A 19,785-nucleotide genomic window follows, 5' to 3' on the forward strand; every position below is an offset into this window, starting at 1 on the left:
ATTGAACTGTGACCCTTCCATCGGCAGGCTAATGCTCTATGCACTGAGCCAAACCAGCTAGGGCAAGTCTGCCTATTTCTAATGAGCTGACCAGCAGGAAAATTGGGGTTGATACATCAAGGGACCCTGGAGGTCCCGCTGCCATTTCTACAATCCTGGTTTTGGTAAGACACAACAGGGCCTTGGAACAGTGCCTAAGTGTCTAGAAAAGCACCTCCTGGCATATAAGGCAGCTCAATAGACACGCTGTGAATGAGCAAATGAATGAATGTGAATGAGAGACAGCTTGAATTGCAAAACAGAGACCTTCAATTATTGACAATTATGAGAAAACTTCAGGCTTCATTTCTCAGAACTTTATTCTTCTACACAAAGTTCAGGGCTCTGCCTGTTCTACTCTGTTAACCACAAGGGCCCAAAGTTCTCCCATAACTAATCTGAACCTGTGGTCGCTTGCTCTGCTCTTAGGAGCTCTCACACTCCCTTTCCCTTCTAAGGAACGGGTGATTGTGTGAGGACGATGGAGCAGGGCAGCAGGCCCTTGGAGGACTTCCCTGTCAACGTGTTTTCCGTCACTCCTTACACACCCAGTACCGCGGACATCCAGGTGTCTGACGATGACAAGGCAGGGGCCACCTTACTCTTCTCAGGCGTCTTCCTAGGACTGGTGGGGATCACGTTCACCATCATGGGCTGGATCAAATACCAAGGGATCTCCCACTTGGAATGGACCCAGCTCCTCGGGCCCATCCTGCTGTCGGTCGGGGTGACGTTCATCCTGATTGCTGTGTGCAAGTTCCAAATGCTCTCCTGCCAGTTGTGCAACGAAAGTGAGGAAAGGGTCCTTGACATGGAGCAGACGGCAGGAGGACAGTCATTTGTTTTCACTGGTATCAACCAGCCCATCACCTTCCATGGGGCTACTGTGGTGCAGTATATCCCTCCCCCTTATGGCTCTCAAGAGCCCATTGGGATGAACACCGCGTACCTGCAGCCAGTGGTGAACCCTTGCTGCCTCACACCACCTGGAGTGGTGGCCGCTGCCACGCCAAGCCCTCCTCAGTACTGCACCATCTACCCTTCGGAGAACTCTGCCTTTGTTGACGACCAGGACTACCCTGCCTTCGTGGATGGTGGAGATGACAGGTACGGTGTCTGTGGTGGGGATCCTCCCCTTCCCGCAGTCACAGCCATAGTCGATGGCTCTGTTTGCTCTATAAGGAAGGTGGTGGGCGAATGCAATCTCTGTGTGGCCTATTGCCAGGCAGGTGGCGTTGGTTCTGGGAGTGGTGCTGTGGGCTGTAACGCATCTGTGTTTTCCGCTCACATTTCAGGTCCAGCCCTGATGCTGAGCTGCTGGAAGAGACGCAGCGGGGAGGTGAGGACTCTGCTGGCTTCTCTCCTCCCCCCTATGAGGAGATATTCTCCCTCCCTCGATAAAGACTAATGCTGAGGGAGTAGCCTGAAGTCATTGTTGCTGACAAATGAAGTGTTCTACACTGCAACCTTCAGGAGGCAGACAGAGCAGCCCCAGCAGCCTGACAGACACCATTCAAGGGGGTGGGAGGTGAAATGTCTCAAATTGGTAAAAATGAGGCTGGGGTGGAGAAGTTACCTTCTGATACAGCGAGGGATCCCCCGTCTACAGTTCACCAGCAGCATGCCTACTAGCAGGAATCTCAACTGTTTATCCACAGCAGTGAGAGTGGGGGTGGGAGGGAGGGAGGGAAGAGAAAACTGTGGCTTTCCCAGGGCCCTTCTCAGTTCCCAGGGTACATTTGCATGTCCCATCAGGTGTCCCTGGGGACTCTGGGTATCTTAAAGGCTGCAATAAACAAACAAATAAATGGAGTAAAAAATAAAGAATATGTTCTGTTAGGATATTGGATAGGTGTCTAAACCACACAAAATAAGTAAGGATAGGACAATGAAGTCATTAGATACTTAAGTTATCATTGGGTCGCAGGGACTCTTGGCTGCTGATGCTCTTGTGGGAAAGTTTAGGCTTGATGTGTCCGCCCAGGTTGGGATCAGTGCTGGGCATGAGCTGCCGGGCGCAGTGCCGGCAGAACCCGGGACTTCTCTCAGCACCTCACCAGAGTTCTATGGAGTTAGACAGAACGGAGCTGCCATGCCCACACCTGGGAAATCATGGATCGTGGAAACAATCGTTATAGCCAAGCTCATCTCTTTTATAAAAAACACACACTGTTGCCCTTAATTTCCATGAATCCGGACTATGTAATAAACAACCAGAACAGACTCACAGAATGTGGAAGAGACAGTTAAAATCATCAGGTTTTAAAAGAAAAGATTTTCCTTAGGCTACAAAGGGAGGCTTACCCAAACAAGACAGGAGTTAGCCGTTCTTTAAAGTTTTGGTACTATTTTTTATCAGAAATATCTAGTTTTCCAAGGATATGATTCACATAGGCCATGGTATATTATTGTGATTTGTATTCTATCTCGGGAACAAAATCTTTTCCTATGAGAATTCATTTTCATGTTTGATGATAGGATGTGATGGAAAAATATAGTTCTGTTCACAGAAACTAGCTTTATATTCATTTCATGAAATACTGGACTCCGAGCTGGGGGCCATGGGCTCTGGGCAGGAAGTTAGTGACGGGGACATGGTTGAACATCACCAGCAGCACGCCTACCAGTAGTGACACTCAGAGGCCTGCATGCCCGCCTCCCTCACCCCTTTCCCTCCTCACTCTCACCCACCCTGGGCTGGGGCTTGGCATGAAGGAATGCCCAAATTGGAAGATGTTAGGAAAGGATGTCTCTGTGAAAGCCGGGAGGGTAGGACAGCCAATTTTTCTGGGTGACACCAGGAGTCCCACATGCAAGGACGTGGCCCGGGGGAGTTTGTAGCTCCAGAAACTGTCCCTGTTCTAAGACAGTGAAAAAGCGCTAACCGTGGAGGTAACTGGTGCTTCTGAGGACAGTGTGTCAGCGCTAACCGCTTTGAGAGCTCAAGATGGGGGGCTGGCCTGCAACAGTTGGGGGTCAGCAAATGGGAATGTGTTCATTCCGTCAGTATTTGTTGACTGAGCATCTACTCTGGGTCAGGACCGGGGCCAAGGGGCATATGACAGTGAAAAACCAAACCAACAGACAGCAGATACGGCTCTGCCCTTGCAGAGCTTCACCGATCATTATTCTCTGACACCAAAGAGGGGTCCTGAACTAGTCAGGAGAGTCACAGAGTTTGCTTGGGGAGTGCAGTCAAGGCCCTCGCCACACCAAGCCCCAGGGAGTCACATTTACAAGGGTAGCCAGGTGGCTGGTGTTCTGGCCTCAGAGGACTGTCCTGGGAACTGAGTAGCCGATACCTGTACAAGGAGGAGGGGACACCTGGCACATCCCCTGAGTGGGAGAGGTCTTAGGGCTGCCCTGCAGGCTGTGTAAGCCTATATATCGCTGCTGCCACTGCCCTCAGACAGAGCTGCCTTCCAGTCCCTGACCAGTTACACCCACCAGCTCTCTTGCCTCAGGGCAAGCCCACAGTGCTCTTTCTGTCTTTGTGTGGGGATTGCAGGGGCCAACGTGACAGGAAGCCCCGAGTGGCCCCAGGTCACTCCGACACCAGGTCTCTGCCTGGTCCGTGACCAGCAAGGGCGCATTCCTGGCCGAGTGTCTGGTTTGTGGTCTGGGTGTTGCCATTCTCTCTCCTCTCAGCATCTTATGGGGCGAATAGAGAACTGGGATGTGGGAATGATGGACTGGAGTTTGGCCCAGCCACACTATCCACCCCAAGGTTATGGTGTGGGAAGGGCCCTGCCACTGCCCATGTGCTCAAAGGCTCAGTGTCCAGGCCAGAGCCCGGGGCCTCGTCAGCCCTGTTGAGCATTTTGGTAGGTGTCCGCAGGGCAGCTGGGAAGCCACAGAAGGGTTTTAATAATGCCCGTGACCTGACTCTGAGCACTTGCTCACTCTTGGCAAGACCCAGAGTCATGGAGGGTGTAACATTGGTCTTGCTGGCAAAGCTCAGACCTAAGTGACCAGAGCACCAGCGGACCTCGGTCTCCTCCACCTCAGCCTCCATGAGGCCATGCGGGTAGGCACTTTCTGGTGAGCTACACGGAATTCAAAATAAAGCTACGAGGTCTTGTTAATCCAAGGAGACAGGTTTCTTAAGAACCTGAGGTTCTCTGGAAACCTCCTGCCAGCCCCTTGGGCTCCTTTTGGCTGGAGAGATGGCAGGCAGCTAACAGTCCTGATGGACCGGGGAAGTGAGGCCCAGACACAAGGGGAAGACACTCTCATGAAGCTCTTAGCCCTCCTTTCTCCCCTGGGACCAACGTGTGGCCCTGCACCCGCCCTGGGGCAGAGCTCCGAGGTCTTTCAGGGGCGGAGAACTTCCCAGGGATTGCAATCGCCTTCTCTTTTGCTCCACTGAGCCAGGCACGGGTCTAAATTTCAAATGCGCCGTAGCTCTGCAACACAGCCAGCCCTTTCGCTCTACCTATTTTTTTTGGGGGGGGGGGGGGGAGGAGGGGGGTACAGTATGAAAACAAAGACTCTTATTTGTGAAGAGCTGGCCAGGGGTGTCTGTTTTCAGCTTCTGACCCCCGGGCCTCCTCCTCGGCGTGTTTACTGTTGGGTCAGTGGAGTAGGGTTGCCATGAAGCCCCACACCCCTGGGCAGGTGGTGTTTCTCCTCCAAACAGAAACTCCTCGCAGTGGCCGAGAGGTGGATACCTTCTTACCCACGGAGAGAAGAGGGGTTCACACACATCACTGAGGTGACTGGGCCTAGCGCTCAGGAGTGTGCCCGTCTGTCCCGGTAACCAGGGTGCTGTCTGCAGCTCCAGCACTCAGCACTCACCAGAGGCCTCATTCAGAGCTCTCTGCACAGCCCACGCTCTTGGTGCCTGTTGAATAACAAATGTGAAATGAGTAAACGAACTCTTCAAATAGGTAAGGACCGCTCTAGCTCAACAGCTGTTTCATTGTTTTCTACGTTATGAAAAATTTCAAGTAAATACAAGAGTAGAGAGAATAGTATATGAAACCTATGTGGCCATCACCTAACCTCAACTCATGGCCAATCTTGTTTCATTTATACCCCCAACCACAGTCCCTCAACTGGAGTTGTAAAGCAAATCCAAACCATTAAATCATTTCATTCTAAAATACTTCATGTGTATTTTTAAAAGATAAAGATTGAAGAAAAAAAACACAAACCAACACCACCATTATTACACCTAAAAAATTTACAGTTCCTTAATGTCATTAAGTATCTAGTCAGTGTTTAACTTTCCCCAATTTTCTACTTTAAAAGAAATGTTTTTATTGATTTTTAGAGAGAGAGAGGAAGGGAGAAGGAAAGAGAGATAGAAACATTGATCAGAGAGAAACATCCTCAGTTGGCTGCCTCCTACATGCCCCCTACTGGGGATTGAGCCTGCAACCTGGGCATGTGCCCCAACTGGGAATCAAACCAGTGATCTCTTGGTTCATGGGTCTACACTCAACCACTGAACCACACAGGCCAGGACAGCCAATTTTCTACTTTTTATTTTTACCTCTTTGTTTTGTTTGAATCAGGACCCATTCTGCTAAACGCGCCTACATTTCTAGTTGTAGTACACTATGTTTTGGGACATAGACAATTGGCACCCTCTTCATGGTAGCAGATCCATATTTATTAAATTTCACTTTCCAAACAAAAATGTTTTTCAAGATTTTTTTTTACTCCATATCTCTTTCTCTGTCAGTTCCCTGAAACTCTAGGTATCCTTTGGAATTGGAAACTCCCCCCCCCCCCCCGCCCCACTTTTAGCATATTATAATATTTTTCTAAATGCAGGCCCAGAAAAAATTATACATGAAAAGAAAAATACCTTTAAGTGAGTGTTTAGTTGAGAAATATCTGTTGCAGATTAGTTTCAAAAGTATCAGAAAACGCTGACAACCTTTAGCATTTTTGGCTTGGTCAGTAAAACTTAAAAAAAATTTTTTTTTTCCTCCAGAGACCAGAAAAACTCCTTTGAACTTATCTAAAGTGGGAACTAGAGTCTCCTCGTTAAGAAATAAAGGGCAGAGCCTCTTGCTCTATATTAAAATGTTACCTGGTGTAATTTAACTTCTAGAGGTTATTGACTGTGGGCCTCTTACCAATAAGTTCTCAGTTTCAAGTTAAAAGTGAATCTATTTTCTGCATATGCCTGCAACTCTTCCTTTGAAGGTGAATGTGTGTGTGTGAGAGAGAGAAAGAAAGAGAGAGAGAGAGAGAGAGAGAGAGAGAGAGAGAGAGAGAGAATGTGATCCCCTACACTCCCTTCGTATAGTATGTGATTTATGGATTTCTTGCTCACTTACTACTTGTAAATCATCATGAGTTTTATGTCCCAAGCAGTCAGCAGTTGGTTATAAAATCAACAGCAAGTGAACTAAATAAACCCTGACTGGCTTACTCTCAGAATTGATGACAAATCAGAAAGTGAAGACAACGCCACAGAAACATTCTCACCTGCCTCTGGGATGCCGCAAAGGTCTCAGATAGGGGAATTTTATTTGTCTTGAGCTTTTGGGAAGATTAATAACCAGATGAACTGGGAAGGAAATCCGTTTTCTGGATTCCAGAAGTTTTCTTATAACAAAGAACTTGTCCAACACGTGTGTAAATCACAGGCCTGTGCGCTGGAATCCGTGCTACACACCAGGGGCTGCACACGAAGCTGACGGGAGAAGACAGAGATTTTCCTATTAACCCTCCCACTCATTCGTTTAAAGAACACTTTTTAGAAAGGGGGGTGAACGTGTGTATTCTTTTTGAACATACAGAATATCTCTTGAAGAATGCACAAGAACTGGTGATAATCATTTCCGGGGCAGAAGATAGGAGACTTATTTTTCACTTTACTCCATGCTAATGAATGAAATTTTTTTAACCAAGTTCATAGATTACCTGTTTATAAAATTATTTTTAGACTAGAGGAAGGAGAAAAGGAAATGATCTTACTCTATGCACTTTTACTGTTAACATCATCTTCTTGGTCCTAAGGTAAATAATTTTCATTGCCACTGCTGCTTCTCTATGTAACAGGTAAACATACATAAGGCATAATAAGGCATACAGATACTAGTGTGGTATGTATACATACACCCACGTGGACAAATACACTGCCATATGAATATCACTTTTACATTTAACATATATATGTTGTTGCTAGAGTCCTCTGCTGGCTAATGTCTGACACTAGGTAAACACTGACCAATATCCATGATATCAACATAGCAGCAGCACATTAACAGAGTCCCGAGTCGGATTCCACATAGTTCTTTCCTCTGAAGTTTTTCTCAACCCAGCCTCCACCTTCACACCTAGAAAACAGTTCATAGCCAACAGCAATTCGCTTACCAAAGAGCCACCACCTTTGAACCTTCAGAGGTGAAACCAGGGGAACCCAAGTAAACTGATTCCTCCTCAGAGCAACTACAGGGGTCAACTCTGCCGCAGTCCCCACTCTGGACAAGTGGGTGTGAGAGAGATCAGTGCCCCTTCCCCGCAGGCTCCCCCTGCTGCCGGGCCAGGCCAGGGCTCCTCCTGCTCGACCTCAGGGGCTGGTCTGATCCCACTTCAGCCAGGAAGGAGCCTCGATCCCTCATCAGCCAGAACAGGAGCCACACAAACACGCTTGGAATTTTTCAGAGGGAAAGTAGGCTGCAGAGGGAAAACAAAAGCCCTGTCTAAAAGCTCCAAGCAGACGACAGGTTTAGATTAGAGTGTGTCTGCACCTCGTTTGCACCCCGGAGAGGCCACTGGGGACTCACTAGTGTGTGGGGGGGTCACCTTTCTGGTCCCTCTGCTCAAGCAACACCCTGACTTCCCAGCTCACTCTGTGGTCCTTGAAGGCCTGTGGCAAGAGCCCCGGTGGTTATTGAGACTTACGTTCTTGGCAGACATTTTCTCAAAACTGAACAAAATCAGCCCATTACTCCAAGGGAAATAACTGACAGTATTTGTTGCCAATGATAACATTCAATCTTTCAAGTGAAAACTGAAATTCTTGAGAACTTATATTTGTCATCATGAGCTTGACAACATCTCCCAAAGTGGACTTTTCTTTTGAGATCCGTAGTGGTATTTTTTTTCAAAATGTGATTTTAAAAGTTTTATATCATGAAATATATCAACATTTGAGAGGTCTGCATAACTCAGTGAACAAATATTTTCCTCGTGACCACAACACAATATTACAAAACCATGCTCAGGTAAAAAAATCCATTCACAGTGCAAGATAAACCAATGGGTTTTAATGTAAGAAAGTACAAAGTATTCATTGATATGATTTCAGGTGTCACATTGCATCTAGCCTTTAAGAAACAACTATGTGAGTTTTGGTATAGCATCAAAGAATAATATCCACAATTATCTGAAAAGCTTTTAAAATAGTTCTATATTCTCTAACTATGTATCTGTATGAGGCTAGAGTCTCTTTATATAATTCAACCAAACTCTGCAAATGCAAGATAGCATGAAGAAGAATGCAGAAGCAAATATGAGAATCTGGCTGTGTTATGTTAAGTCAAATATTAAAGAAGTTTGCAAAAATGGAAAACAATAACACCCTTTAACTTTTTAAATTTTTTGCTTTGGAAAATATATGTTATTTAACATGTGTTTATAGTTGTAATTTTAATTTTATTTAAAAAATTTTTGGAGGTCTTGGAGCTGGGTTTTTTGTGTGTATGTTTTATTGAGGTATAGTTGACATACACTTTTAAAGTATTTAAAGTGTAATGAATAAATATTTTATTTGGTTTTAATTCCTAACATGGTAAATACTAATAGATGTTACCCACATAAAAAATAGCATTTGGGGCTCCTCAATAAATTGTAAGGATATAATGGGTTCACAAGACCAAAAAGGTTGAGACTTCTGGCCTATATTATTGAGGGGGAGGGGGAGTGGCAATGTTCCTAGTTAAAAGACTATTTCCCAGCCTCCTTTGCAGCTACATTTGGCCATGTGGTTAAGATCTAGATCATTGGAAGAAGTTTTCAAAAGGGGTTTCCTGAGAGACTACTGGAGAAGAGATAGCTGGGGGCGAATTCCTTTCTGACTTTCTGCTTTTCTCATCTTGAACACTAGAACTTGTATGTGACTACAGAAACCCCAGCAGTCACCTTGACCCAAAAGGCGACCTTGAGGATTAAGTCTACTTGTTACAAAGATAGACAGAAAGATAAAGGCTGGGTCCCCAATGACTATGAGGATGTCTGACTCCAGATTTCTTTTAAATGAGAGAGAAGTAAACTTTTAAATCTTATATAAGCATGAGTATTTTGCTTTTCTGTCACATGTGGCAGAACCCAATTATTCTCCCTTTAAGTGTGATAATATGCTAACACGCAAACTACGAACGGTCCAGCTTTATGTGGATTATATGTATTTCTAAGATTGGGTTTTATTCTATGACAACCACTGTCTTAATATTTACAAAAACATTATTCCGGGTTAGTATTATAAACACCCAGAAATTTGTTCAACTCTTTGGGCAACAAGCATTTAGGAAGCCCATCGTATTGCCAGGCGGAGAGCCAGCACTGGGTATACCTGCCCTCAGAGCCCTGGTGGTCCAGGGAGGGAACCGCCTCCCTCCAGGGCCTGACACTGTCCTCACAGCTCTGCTGTAGGCACCGCATTAGGATAACAGACTATGCTCAGCATCTAGAGAGAAGCAGACAGCTTGTCACTTAATTGGTATTTCTGGGGCAGGAATTAAAATTCTCTTGAGTACATTTTATTGTCACCCGTACTCAATGAACCAGAATGGCCTAAATAAACAAAGAGGCTTCCCTCTCCCCACTCCCTTCTCCTTAGTTTTGGTGGGTTGACATATCTCATTTCCCCGATTATCCATGTCAGTTGTTGAGTGCTCTCTCATGTTACGGTATCAATAAAGTAACTGGCTGGCTTTGAAAGCATAGTTGTAGGAGGCCAACAAATCTTGTCCAAGGAACCACCTGTAATTAAAATCCTCTAAGCAAAGGTAACTTTCTGTGGAAACTTGAGCTGTCCCTTCCTTCCTGTTACAGAGTCTATTTCCACTTATTGGGGGCATCGTAGGTGGGGGTTGGATGAAGGATACACAGAAGCCTCACTTCAAAGGCCAGCAAATTCCAGAAGGGGTAGCATCTTTGGAGTAAGCAAATCTCTCCCAGGCTCATTGGGTTTGGGATGGATTCAGGCCAGACCTCACCACTGCACAGCCTGCTGAGGATCAAACATAAAATATTGTTGATAAAAAACTGCAAACGCTACAGAGCTGTAGTTATTACTCATGCTCCCCTTATGGGGAAAGCAGGTTCAAGTGAGAGCATAGGCTGAATTAGAATACTGGCTCTGTCACCTGTTAACTGGGTGACTTTTGGCAAGTTGCTTAACCTTGCTGAGCACAAGAAATAGGTATTTACATTTTTTTTCAAATAATGCTGTTCACTCCAGCAGATGGACTAACATGGGTAAAAATGTGCTGGTATAGTTTGAGGAATGGCTTTTCTATTAATTTTACTCTACTATAATCTATCACTTAGAATTAGATTTGTTTTTATGCAACTAAAAGACCCAAATAACTTAAACAAGTTTACAGTCAAACCTCATTTCTCACATATCTCCCATCTCCAACAATTCATTTCTCAACTCGATAAACCTTTTGTGCTGATACCTGTATGATCAGTCATGTGTCTCTCAGGAAACCAACAAAAGAGAGAACGTCCAAGTATGAGTCACTTTACGGCTGTTAACATCTCAGAATATTGTGCTGTGAATATTTTCATGGTGTTTTTTGTTTTGTTTTTTGCTTTTGTTGCTGCTTATTATTAAATTTTCATTTTTTATTGTGCATTTCTTTTCCTTTTTGTTAAATTTTCATTTACATTTCATGTCCTCTTTGTTTTTAAAGTGTTTATTTATAGATTAAAAAGTACATTAGACATGTACTGCATATAAGAAGGGTTAAAACATTTGGGGTTCTAGAACAAATTAATTCAATTTACAGTATTTCTAATGGGAAAAATGCTTTGGTTTTTTAACAGCCTTCCGCAACAAATGAAATTTGAGAACCGAGGTCCCTCTGTATTTCTCTCTCACGTATAAAAAGCTTAGAGGTAGGTAGCGCAGGGCTGACCCCTTGGTCATCAGGGACCCAGATTCCTATCTTTCTGCCGTCTCCACTTAGCACCTGGCTTTCCTCTTCAAAGTCATCTCCTGATCAAAGATGGTTGCTGAAGCTCCATTATGTCTCCATTCCAGAAGGCAGAAGGAAAAAGAAAAAAGGGGAAAACCTCGCACCAGATTCAGCTCTTGTAAAGAAACCTTCTTGGGAGTTCCAGGTTATCCTTCCACTTCCACCTCATTGACCATCATTTGGTCCCATGGCCGTACTCGCAAAGGAGTCTGGGAAACGTAGCCGTGTTCATTACTGTTGTTCCATTACAAAGGGGAAAGAGTAGAATAGACATTAGCTAAGCAACTAGCAGCCCCTTCCATACTTGGTTCTCTCTTTCTCTCATTTTGGTCTAGATTCAAATATCTGCTCAAGAATGTGGAACTTTTCAGAAAATGTTTGTTTTGAATCCCTCTGCTGAACCAGAAATATTAATTTTGAAATGCCAAGTATAAATATACCTGCCAGATGCAAGGTTTTAGCCAAAGAAGCTGGACTTGTAATTTTAGAACGACAGATGCATTCATCAGCAGGGGACTGTCAATGAGTTACAGAGCATCTGAGTTGTAAAACAGGCAACCTTCTGACTGAACCACGACACCACAGACTTGCATGTGTCACATATTTGTCTTATTTCTCTGGGTCTTGTGGTATTTTTGGTCTTCCCCATCTTCCTATTTGAAGGGCATTAGCTGTTATGGAAACAGAGACATTCAATTCACATGGCAGGATTTGATGATACTGACACATGCAAAACACAGTTCATTCCAGAAGCTGTGATTTAATAAGCTTGAATTGCTCCCTGAGTTTGGGGAGGTGGAAGCGGGGAGAGTGGGGGAAGCCAGACACCTTTGGGAGCTGCCATAACTTCTTTGGAGCATTGGAGCTATATTTAGTGCAATTAAGTTGCTAATTCAGTAAAAACTGCACAGTTCCCTTGCGGCCTGAGAGAGTAAAATGCAGCTGCTAATGGTGACTGATTTATAAGCAGGGAATGACCTAGGCACCAGGGGAAATGAGCCAGATTCTTCTGAAGGCCTAAATCATTCTTAGCCCGGGGATCAAAACAGCATGCTCACCCTGGGCAGAGCACCAGAGTTGGGCAGCCTCCAAAAGCAGCCTTGAAAGGGTCCCAATTTTCCACAGGATTAGACCCCTGCCTCTCCCTCATCCCTCAGAAGGATGCGGAAAGTGTAAGAGAGCTTCCAAAGGCTCAGGAGTTAGGACCTATCCCCTCCTCAACCTCAGGCTCAACCCTAGGGGCAAAAACGACTCCAAAGGCAGAGAAGTATGAACTTAATCTGTGGTCTCTCCGACTAGCAGTTTCGGGTCGCTGGAGATCATGTATGGGGGTGAGCAGGCAAATCTGAAGGGCAAGCAGGTTGTATGCCATTCACAGCATAGTCTAATTCAGTGGTTCTCAAACATGTCTACATATTAGGATCACCTGGGCAGCCTGAAAAAGCATAATGCCCAGCCTGCCCCCTCAGACCAATGACATCAGATTCTCTGGAGGGGGGACCAAGACATCAAAAAATGTTTAAAGTCCCCCGAGGGATTCCAATGGACAGCCACATTTAAAAACCAATGGTCTGACTTGCACAGACTTTGATATGAATGACTTCCCCTGCAGCTGCGTGGGGGACAGCCTGCACAGACATATGTCCCAGCCTGCACCGGGTGGGGTGGAGAAGCAAAGAGGTGACAGAGGACAGCAGGAAGATGGGTTGGCCTTCCAGAAAGAAAATAACTCAAAAGCAAATCTAGACATTGGGCCACAAACCAGCAAAACTATGTGGGTTCCTGAACAGCTTGCATGATCCTGAATTTCGCTCTTAATCTGCCCAGTTCTGGAGCTGCCCTTGGATATTTTCTAAGACCCGTGTTTTATGTAATTAAGACAGCAACCACACTCAAGTATCACTTCAGAGTTTGCAAAGCATGCTTTCCATACCTGTCATCCCTAGCAGATTGCACAACTCAGGGCTCTGCCCCCATCTGTGGAGGGTGAAGCCTCTTCCCTCTCAGATCTGATGCCATTAAATCCAGAAGGTTGGTTTTCCATGTGTGGTTTCTACTGGGAATTTGTTTTCTTTTTCTGTGTTTTTTCTCTCTGAGTTTTCAACTCCTATGGAAAGAATTAGGAAATTAAGTTTAAAGGCAAAATCAAGCCTTATCCTCACTCAACTCCACCCTCAAGCTGGGGCTCTACTGACCTCCCCCCCCCCCCCCCCCCCCCCACCCGCGAAGGCCCACTGTTTGGATCCAGGGAAACACTCAGTGATGCTTAGGGGAACATGTGCGAAGGTGAATGATGCAGCGGCAAACCCCGCTGGGAGGCTGAAGGTGTGCGTGATGCTCTGGGTGTGGGGAAGGAAGCCGTGGCCCCAGAGAAGAACATGCGGTGCTTCATTAAGTAGTGTAAGTGTGGCTGGCCCCAGTCTGCCCACAGCCTTGTCAAAGGCAACAGTCAAAGGGGATTCCTACGCTGTCCTGGTGAGCCAACCTGCAGGCCCAGGTCTCAGTCCCGGTCCTCGGTGGCCCTGGTGCTCACATGCAGCAGAGCAGAGCAACCAAGAGCTGACTTCCATACCAAAGGACAGCCCCTTCACGGCTGAGTGACTTTGATAAATCACTGAAATTTGTCCTGCCTTTGTGTCTTTTTTCTGTCGAATGGAATAGTCTGGGCTGCCTAACGCTGCTGGTAGGCTCAGCTCGATGTTCAGCTCAGGCCTGCAGCCCTGGTAGAGCTCCGTAAGTGGTGGTAGTGGCTTCCCCCACTGCTGCAGGTCTCAGAGTTCGCTGCCTTCGTCTGGTCTGATGGGCCTGTCACTGTGCATGATGTGTGTTTCATGAGTCCAGTGATAAACACTTTTAGCAAAAAATATCTGAACTCTAAGGTTCTGGTTAAGTCTTTTTCTTTAAGGACCACAGACCGGTGTCTAAGAAAGTAGGTTCTGGACTCGAATGGCCCCGTCTGGTTCCATCATTCTGCTCTGACCTCTGGCAAGTTCTCGCCCTTCCTGAGTCTCAGTTCCCATCTGTGAGATGGAAGTAACACTATTATTCACGCCCTAGGGTTTTTTAAAATGTATCTTTATTGTCGAAAGTATTAGGGCTGTCCCCTTTGCCCCCATTGACCCCCTCCGCCCTGCACCATGCCCTAAGGTTTATTGGGAGAATCAAAGGAGATAATGCCTGGAACATAATTAGCACCTGGTTTAAAAAATTTAAAAAGCGCTGATATTTTTGGGCTGCCCTGTCAATCCTCCATCCCCATGAGCCGGGCATAAAGGCTCTCTTCGCGGCCCCATGGCTTTCCATGACAGTTCCTGCCAACTTCAGGTCTACTCAGCTCCAAGGACCCCAGAAAGCCCCATCGTCCAGGAGTGCCCTTTCCAAAGTGACCCCACCTAATAGAAATGCCTTCTCTCTTGAAAGAGTGCTTGCTTCCTAGGGCAAGAGCCGCTCACAAAAACGTTCCAACATTCCTTCACCTGTCTCAGTGTGCCCCAGGGAGCCACCCTCCCTTCTCCCCACTGCTCCTGGGGGCCGGCCGTGTCCTGTCTCGGCAAGGCCGAGACACCTATTCCTAGATGCTCAAGCAATTTAAAATGGACACTTTCTCCCAAGTGTGCCACCCACAGCCTGCCAGACCGCTCCACCCAAAACACAGGGCTGGGGAGGGGTGGCCTGCACAAACTGGCCACTCCCACACCTAATAATAACTCCAGTTTATTCACGGCCCAGAACCCCACCCAGATCAATTTGACATCGCTGTTTCCATAGGAAATAATAATCTTCAAATGGAATAGAGCAGGAGCTGAAAGCCCCACAAAATGCAGCCAAATGAGACCAACATGTTCCTGAAACAATGGCCACAATGGTGTGGTGGGACCGCAAGCCTGTGAACGTCTCTTCCAGATGACTTCCACATCCCAGCGCGACGTTCCTCCACTGCGAGGAATGCGGGAGCCTGGCAACTATGAAAGCAGCACAGCACAGCCTCACACAGCCTATGGGAGCCGATCTTTACAGAGAGGCACGACTCTCGCATTAAAAGTCAAGACTTAACTCATGCAGTCCGCATCTGGAGCATGTGTTAATCCTCAACATTTCAAAGTAAGTATGTGGATGCTAGTTCTCTACGGAATTCAAAATACACCCCCAGCTTGCTCTCTGCCACTGTCTGTAGCCCTCAGCACCCAGGACAGGGGGCTGTCTGCCTTACTAGGTTTAGGTGCTGAGTACAAGCTCCTTCAGAGGAGGGGCCCTGCCTTATAACAGAGCCTTGAGCCCCCAGAATCCACACAGGTAGGTGCTTATGTTTGGTGATAAACAGGATGACATAATACTGCCCAAGAGAGAAGGGAATCCACATGAAGGTATTATCTGAACAGATTCAAGGGCATTTTGTTCCAGGAAGTCTTAAAAGGATATTAACTTATCTTCACCCTCAAGCCTCAAAGGGAGGTCCCTGAACCGGCACTGTGACATCACTGGGAACTTGTCAGAAATGCAGAATCTGGGATCCAGCCCAAACCCTGGTCAGAACCTGCATTTGAATAAGATCTTCATTTACTAAGGTCATTCATATACATACTACAGCTTGAGAAGCTCTGTCAGTCCATCCACCTTCATGGCTAAGAGAAGTACTCAAGTAAGATTCTAGGGAGAGAGAGAGGGGCAGGGGATGAGGTGCGGGGGAGAGACAGAGAGAAGCCAATAATAATAGCTAACATTTATTGAGTGCTCATAAAGAGCCTAGGAGGTCGGCACTGTCATTATTCCATTTCACTAGCTAGCAAATTGTGGAGATACAATCATACCAGCAGAGCGCATACCCGTAACCATTCTGTTATATATAAGGAGGTGCTGTCCTTACCTGGTCACGGCCTGGGAGGCTCAGGGTGTCGGGGTTCCCTGCTGTCTGCATGACCGTCTCTCCCACGAGGCTGCTGCCTCCCCGGCCTCACTCCGGCACAAACACTCCAAATTGCTCAGCGGTGTCAGCCATGCCCTTGCTCTGAGGGTCTTGTTGTAATTAGCCTCCTCATTCCACCAGCTTGCCGGGGAGCACGTGTGGGATCCTGTTGGCAGGCTCAGCCCGGCTTGGGATTCTGGCTGCATCCCTTGCTAGTCTGTGTCAACTTTCTTTGGCTTCTCAGGGTCTCATTTTTCTCATCTGTGAAAAGAGGATAATAAGAGTGCCTGCTGCACTGGGGAGCTTTCAGACTTAAATAGACTCACCCAGAACAGGGCCTAGAACACAGAAAGCCGTGCCTAGAACTTACAAAATCTGCTTGAAGGCACTGACCACCTCCTCTCTCTCCTCTCAGGACTTGGAATAGCTGCCTGGTGAGTGAGAGGCGGCACCTGGGAGAGACAGAGGCAGTGGTTTCTGCGTTAACTGCACAGACTGCAGTGAGGGCAGGCGAATGAGTCGGGGCCTAGCGGAGGCCGGGTCGGGGGAGGCTGTGCCCCTGTCTCCTAGTTCCTGACCACATGCATCCCACCAAACCCCTCCTCCCCGGTGCATTTCCACAAAAGGACCCATGGACATTCATGGACACCCGCCTCTGGAAGCCTCAGACTGAAACACCACGAATTTCAGAACTCTGGAAAAGTGCCCTCACTCCGTAGGAGTCGTTTTAAGCTCCAAGGGCCTGGGAACAAACAGCAGAGGCATCGTAAACGGCAGGCTCTGACGGCTTCAAAAGCACTCGGTTCAAACATATACTGTACAGAGATTCCAGATTGATGTCTGACTTCTGAGGATCTGCGCAAATGAAGGGCAGGGAGCAGGAGGGGCTCCGCAGGGAGAGGGGCTCAGACCGGCAGCGCTGGGCCGGGCTCCTGAATGGCGCAGGCTGGGGCGCACGTGTTACTGTTCCCAGGCCTCCCTGGCACTTTGCAGCGTCTCCATCGAAATCCACCAGCAGTGGCCCCCAACAGCTTCACTTTCATCTCGGCTACCCCCTGTATGCACCACCATGCTTTTCATATTTAGTTTCATAATAATACATGTTAAGCTTATATTTAGCTCTATTGTCATAGAAAAGTTGTGGAACTCTAACAGCATGCACAAATGCGCGGTGGTCCCAGGGCGGGCAGTGGTTGGCGGGCTTGCCCAGGGGTTAGCATTCTCACTGCTCCAGCTCTCAGTGAGGATTTCCCCTAAAGATACAAGATGCTGGAAACTTCTGCCAGGGGGATACAGCTGGCATGCATTTTTGCAGGACCAGCTACATAAGTTGCCTGTAAGTACAAAATGAAAATGTGGGGCATCTTGTTTAAAAATTATTAAGAGTATCATGGAGGTGACAGCAGTGTTAAACCTGGTGCAGGGCTCTTCTAAAGGTGAGTCTCAGGGTGACAGCACAGATCACATAGCCATCTGGTCAACCCTGCATTTTAGGCCACAATATCAAATTCGAGATGTCATATTCCCTTTTTTCTCAAAAATTAAATTTTAAAAATTAGGGTGCTCCCACCTGGGCTCCATGGTGCTAACAATGGCAGGAGCAGGAGGGAGGCCCCCATTGCTCCTCTGGCCACACTGAGCTACAGCCAACCCTGGTCCTCACCGTTGGGGCACTCAGGGGCTCAGAGAGGCCTCCACAGACCACAGACTTGGCTTCCACCAGCCGCCAAATCTCTGCCGCCCATGTTCCTGGGGCCCCACTGCCCCTCCTCACATCTGGGAGAAGTCAGGCTCTCTTGCAGGATCTGGCTTCACACAGAAGCCCCTACTCATGCCCGGGGGTAACTGGTAATACGATTGTAGGGTGCTTCTTCCAAGTCCTTTTTGCGTTTTGATTATATATTAGTATATATATATATATATATATATATATTCCATGTTTTGTGCTTTTAACATATACATACAGGACATCTGAACTTGATTTTTTACTCAGAATTATATTTTGAGATTTGACACAGTGAGACATATATATTCACTCTTCATAGTTCATTACATGACTATATCACCTTCTAGTATCCAATTTCCTGTTGATTTATGCTATGGTCTGAATGTTTGTGTCCCCCCAAAACTCAAATGTTTAAACCTAATTCCCCAGGTTATGGTATTAGGAGGTGGGGACCCTGGGAAGTGATTAGGTCATGAGGACAGAGCCCTCGTGAATGGGCTCTGTTTTTATAGCAAATATATATGATATAAAAACACAAAAAGGACTCAGTGGAGGCACCCCACATTTATATCAGCAGTTACCCCCGGGCATAAGGGTAGGGATGTGTGTGTATGAAGCAAATACAACTGCAAAGGGTGTTGGGAGCTGGGCACACGCTCCAACTATGACTGTAATGTTTTATTTCCTTCATAAAAAGATCTAAAGCAAATGTGACAACATTTTAACAACTGTGAGTTCTAACAACTGGGAGCTGGGGTGTTTGTTATTTATTTTTATCCTGGTGTGTATTTTAATTTTTTCTCCAAAAGAAGAAGAAGAAGGGGGTGGGGGGATGGAAGACCAGTTCTGGCAAACATAAATGCACAGCCATATGCTACCATATAACCACAGACCTCATGGCTCCAGAAAGAAAAATTTGTACAGAGAGTGTGGAAAAATGGTATTTTAAAGCACCGTGTAGCCTCTATATTGAAGAATGTAGGGAGTTGGCAACTTGCCTGTACAAGGACAGAAAATTAAGAGACAAGGAAAGGTGAGTATATTAGTCAGTGTAGGCTAGGTTTTGCTACACAAAGAAACCACCCTTGAATCTCAGTGTTTGACACAACAAAAGTTAATTTTTCTTTCATGCGAAGTCCACTGCATATCCAGCTGACTTTCCAGGCAGCCTCCTCGAAGAGGCAATTCTGTGGCTCCACAATGTCACTCAAGGCTTCCAGTTTAGCTGGGGAAGAGGGAACCTGGAGAACCACAGAGGGGTTCGCTGCCTCAGCCCAGAAGGAATGGGGACACTTCCACTCGTGTTTTACGGGCCAGAACTAGTCACGTATCCTGGCCCAACTATGAGGAGCCCTTTTAAACGAGGATAGAGCTAAATGTATCTGTATGTTGCTATTACTCTTTAAAAGTAGTCATATGTGGCTTTGTCTAAACATTTGTAATCAGATTTGCAATGTGTTTTTAAAAATGGGTAAAATGATCTTGAAATAATTTCTGGGTCTGTTTAAGCAGCTCATTGTTATGCAAAGAAACTACATTCAGAAGCAGGAAACCACTTTATTTGCCTAAGAAACCATTTCACTATCCCAGACAGTGGCAATGGGCATTTCTCAAACTTAGGGAACGGACTCTGTGGGAAGTAGGGGCTGCACTGACTCCACACCTCCTCATCCTTTCACGTGAGCTTCTGTACGTAAATCCCTGCTGTTCCTAAAGAGCACACTTCCATCCCAGCCATTTCCCGACTCCCACCTAATGCCAGAGTCATTCGTGGCTTTGTTTTTATTATTAAATTTCATATGTTTAAGTGTTATGAAGACATTCTGCATGTATCTGCAGGCACCCTGCCCTGGAGTTGCGTTAAGTCCCTTGTCTATGTAAAGAGCCCAAGTCTTACATTATGGTGCCATGTCCTCGCTGGAAAAAGCAGGAGCTCCCAGAATCAGAAC

The 19,785-nt window shown here is 46.4% G+C and overlaps 1 protein-coding gene across 1 annotated transcript; it reads left to right on the plus strand.

Moving 5' to 3' along the window:
* Positions 1 to 503: 503 nt before the first annotated feature.
* TMEM174 (transmembrane protein 174) lies at positions 504 to 2,032 on the plus strand. The gene is made up of 2 exons (XM_070411462.1): positions 504 to 1,146; positions 1,335 to 2,032. Exons 1-2 carry the CDS (start codon positions 521 to 523, stop codon positions 1,438 to 1,440), a joined length of 732 nt encoding a protein of 243 aa, XP_070267563.1. The 5' UTR covers positions 504 to 520; the 3' UTR covers positions 1,441 to 2,032.
* The last annotated feature ends 17,753 nt before the right edge of the window (positions 2,033 to 19,785 follow it).

The sequence above is a fragment of the Myotis yumanensis genome, unplaced genomic scaffold (assembly GCF_028538775.1).
Source record: "Myotis yumanensis isolate MYYU_CA2020_CCGP unplaced genomic scaffold, mMyoYum1.0.hap1 SCAF_4, whole genome shotgun sequence".
Lineage (NCBI taxonomy): Eukaryota > Metazoa > Chordata > Mammalia > Chiroptera > Vespertilionidae > Myotis > Myotis yumanensis.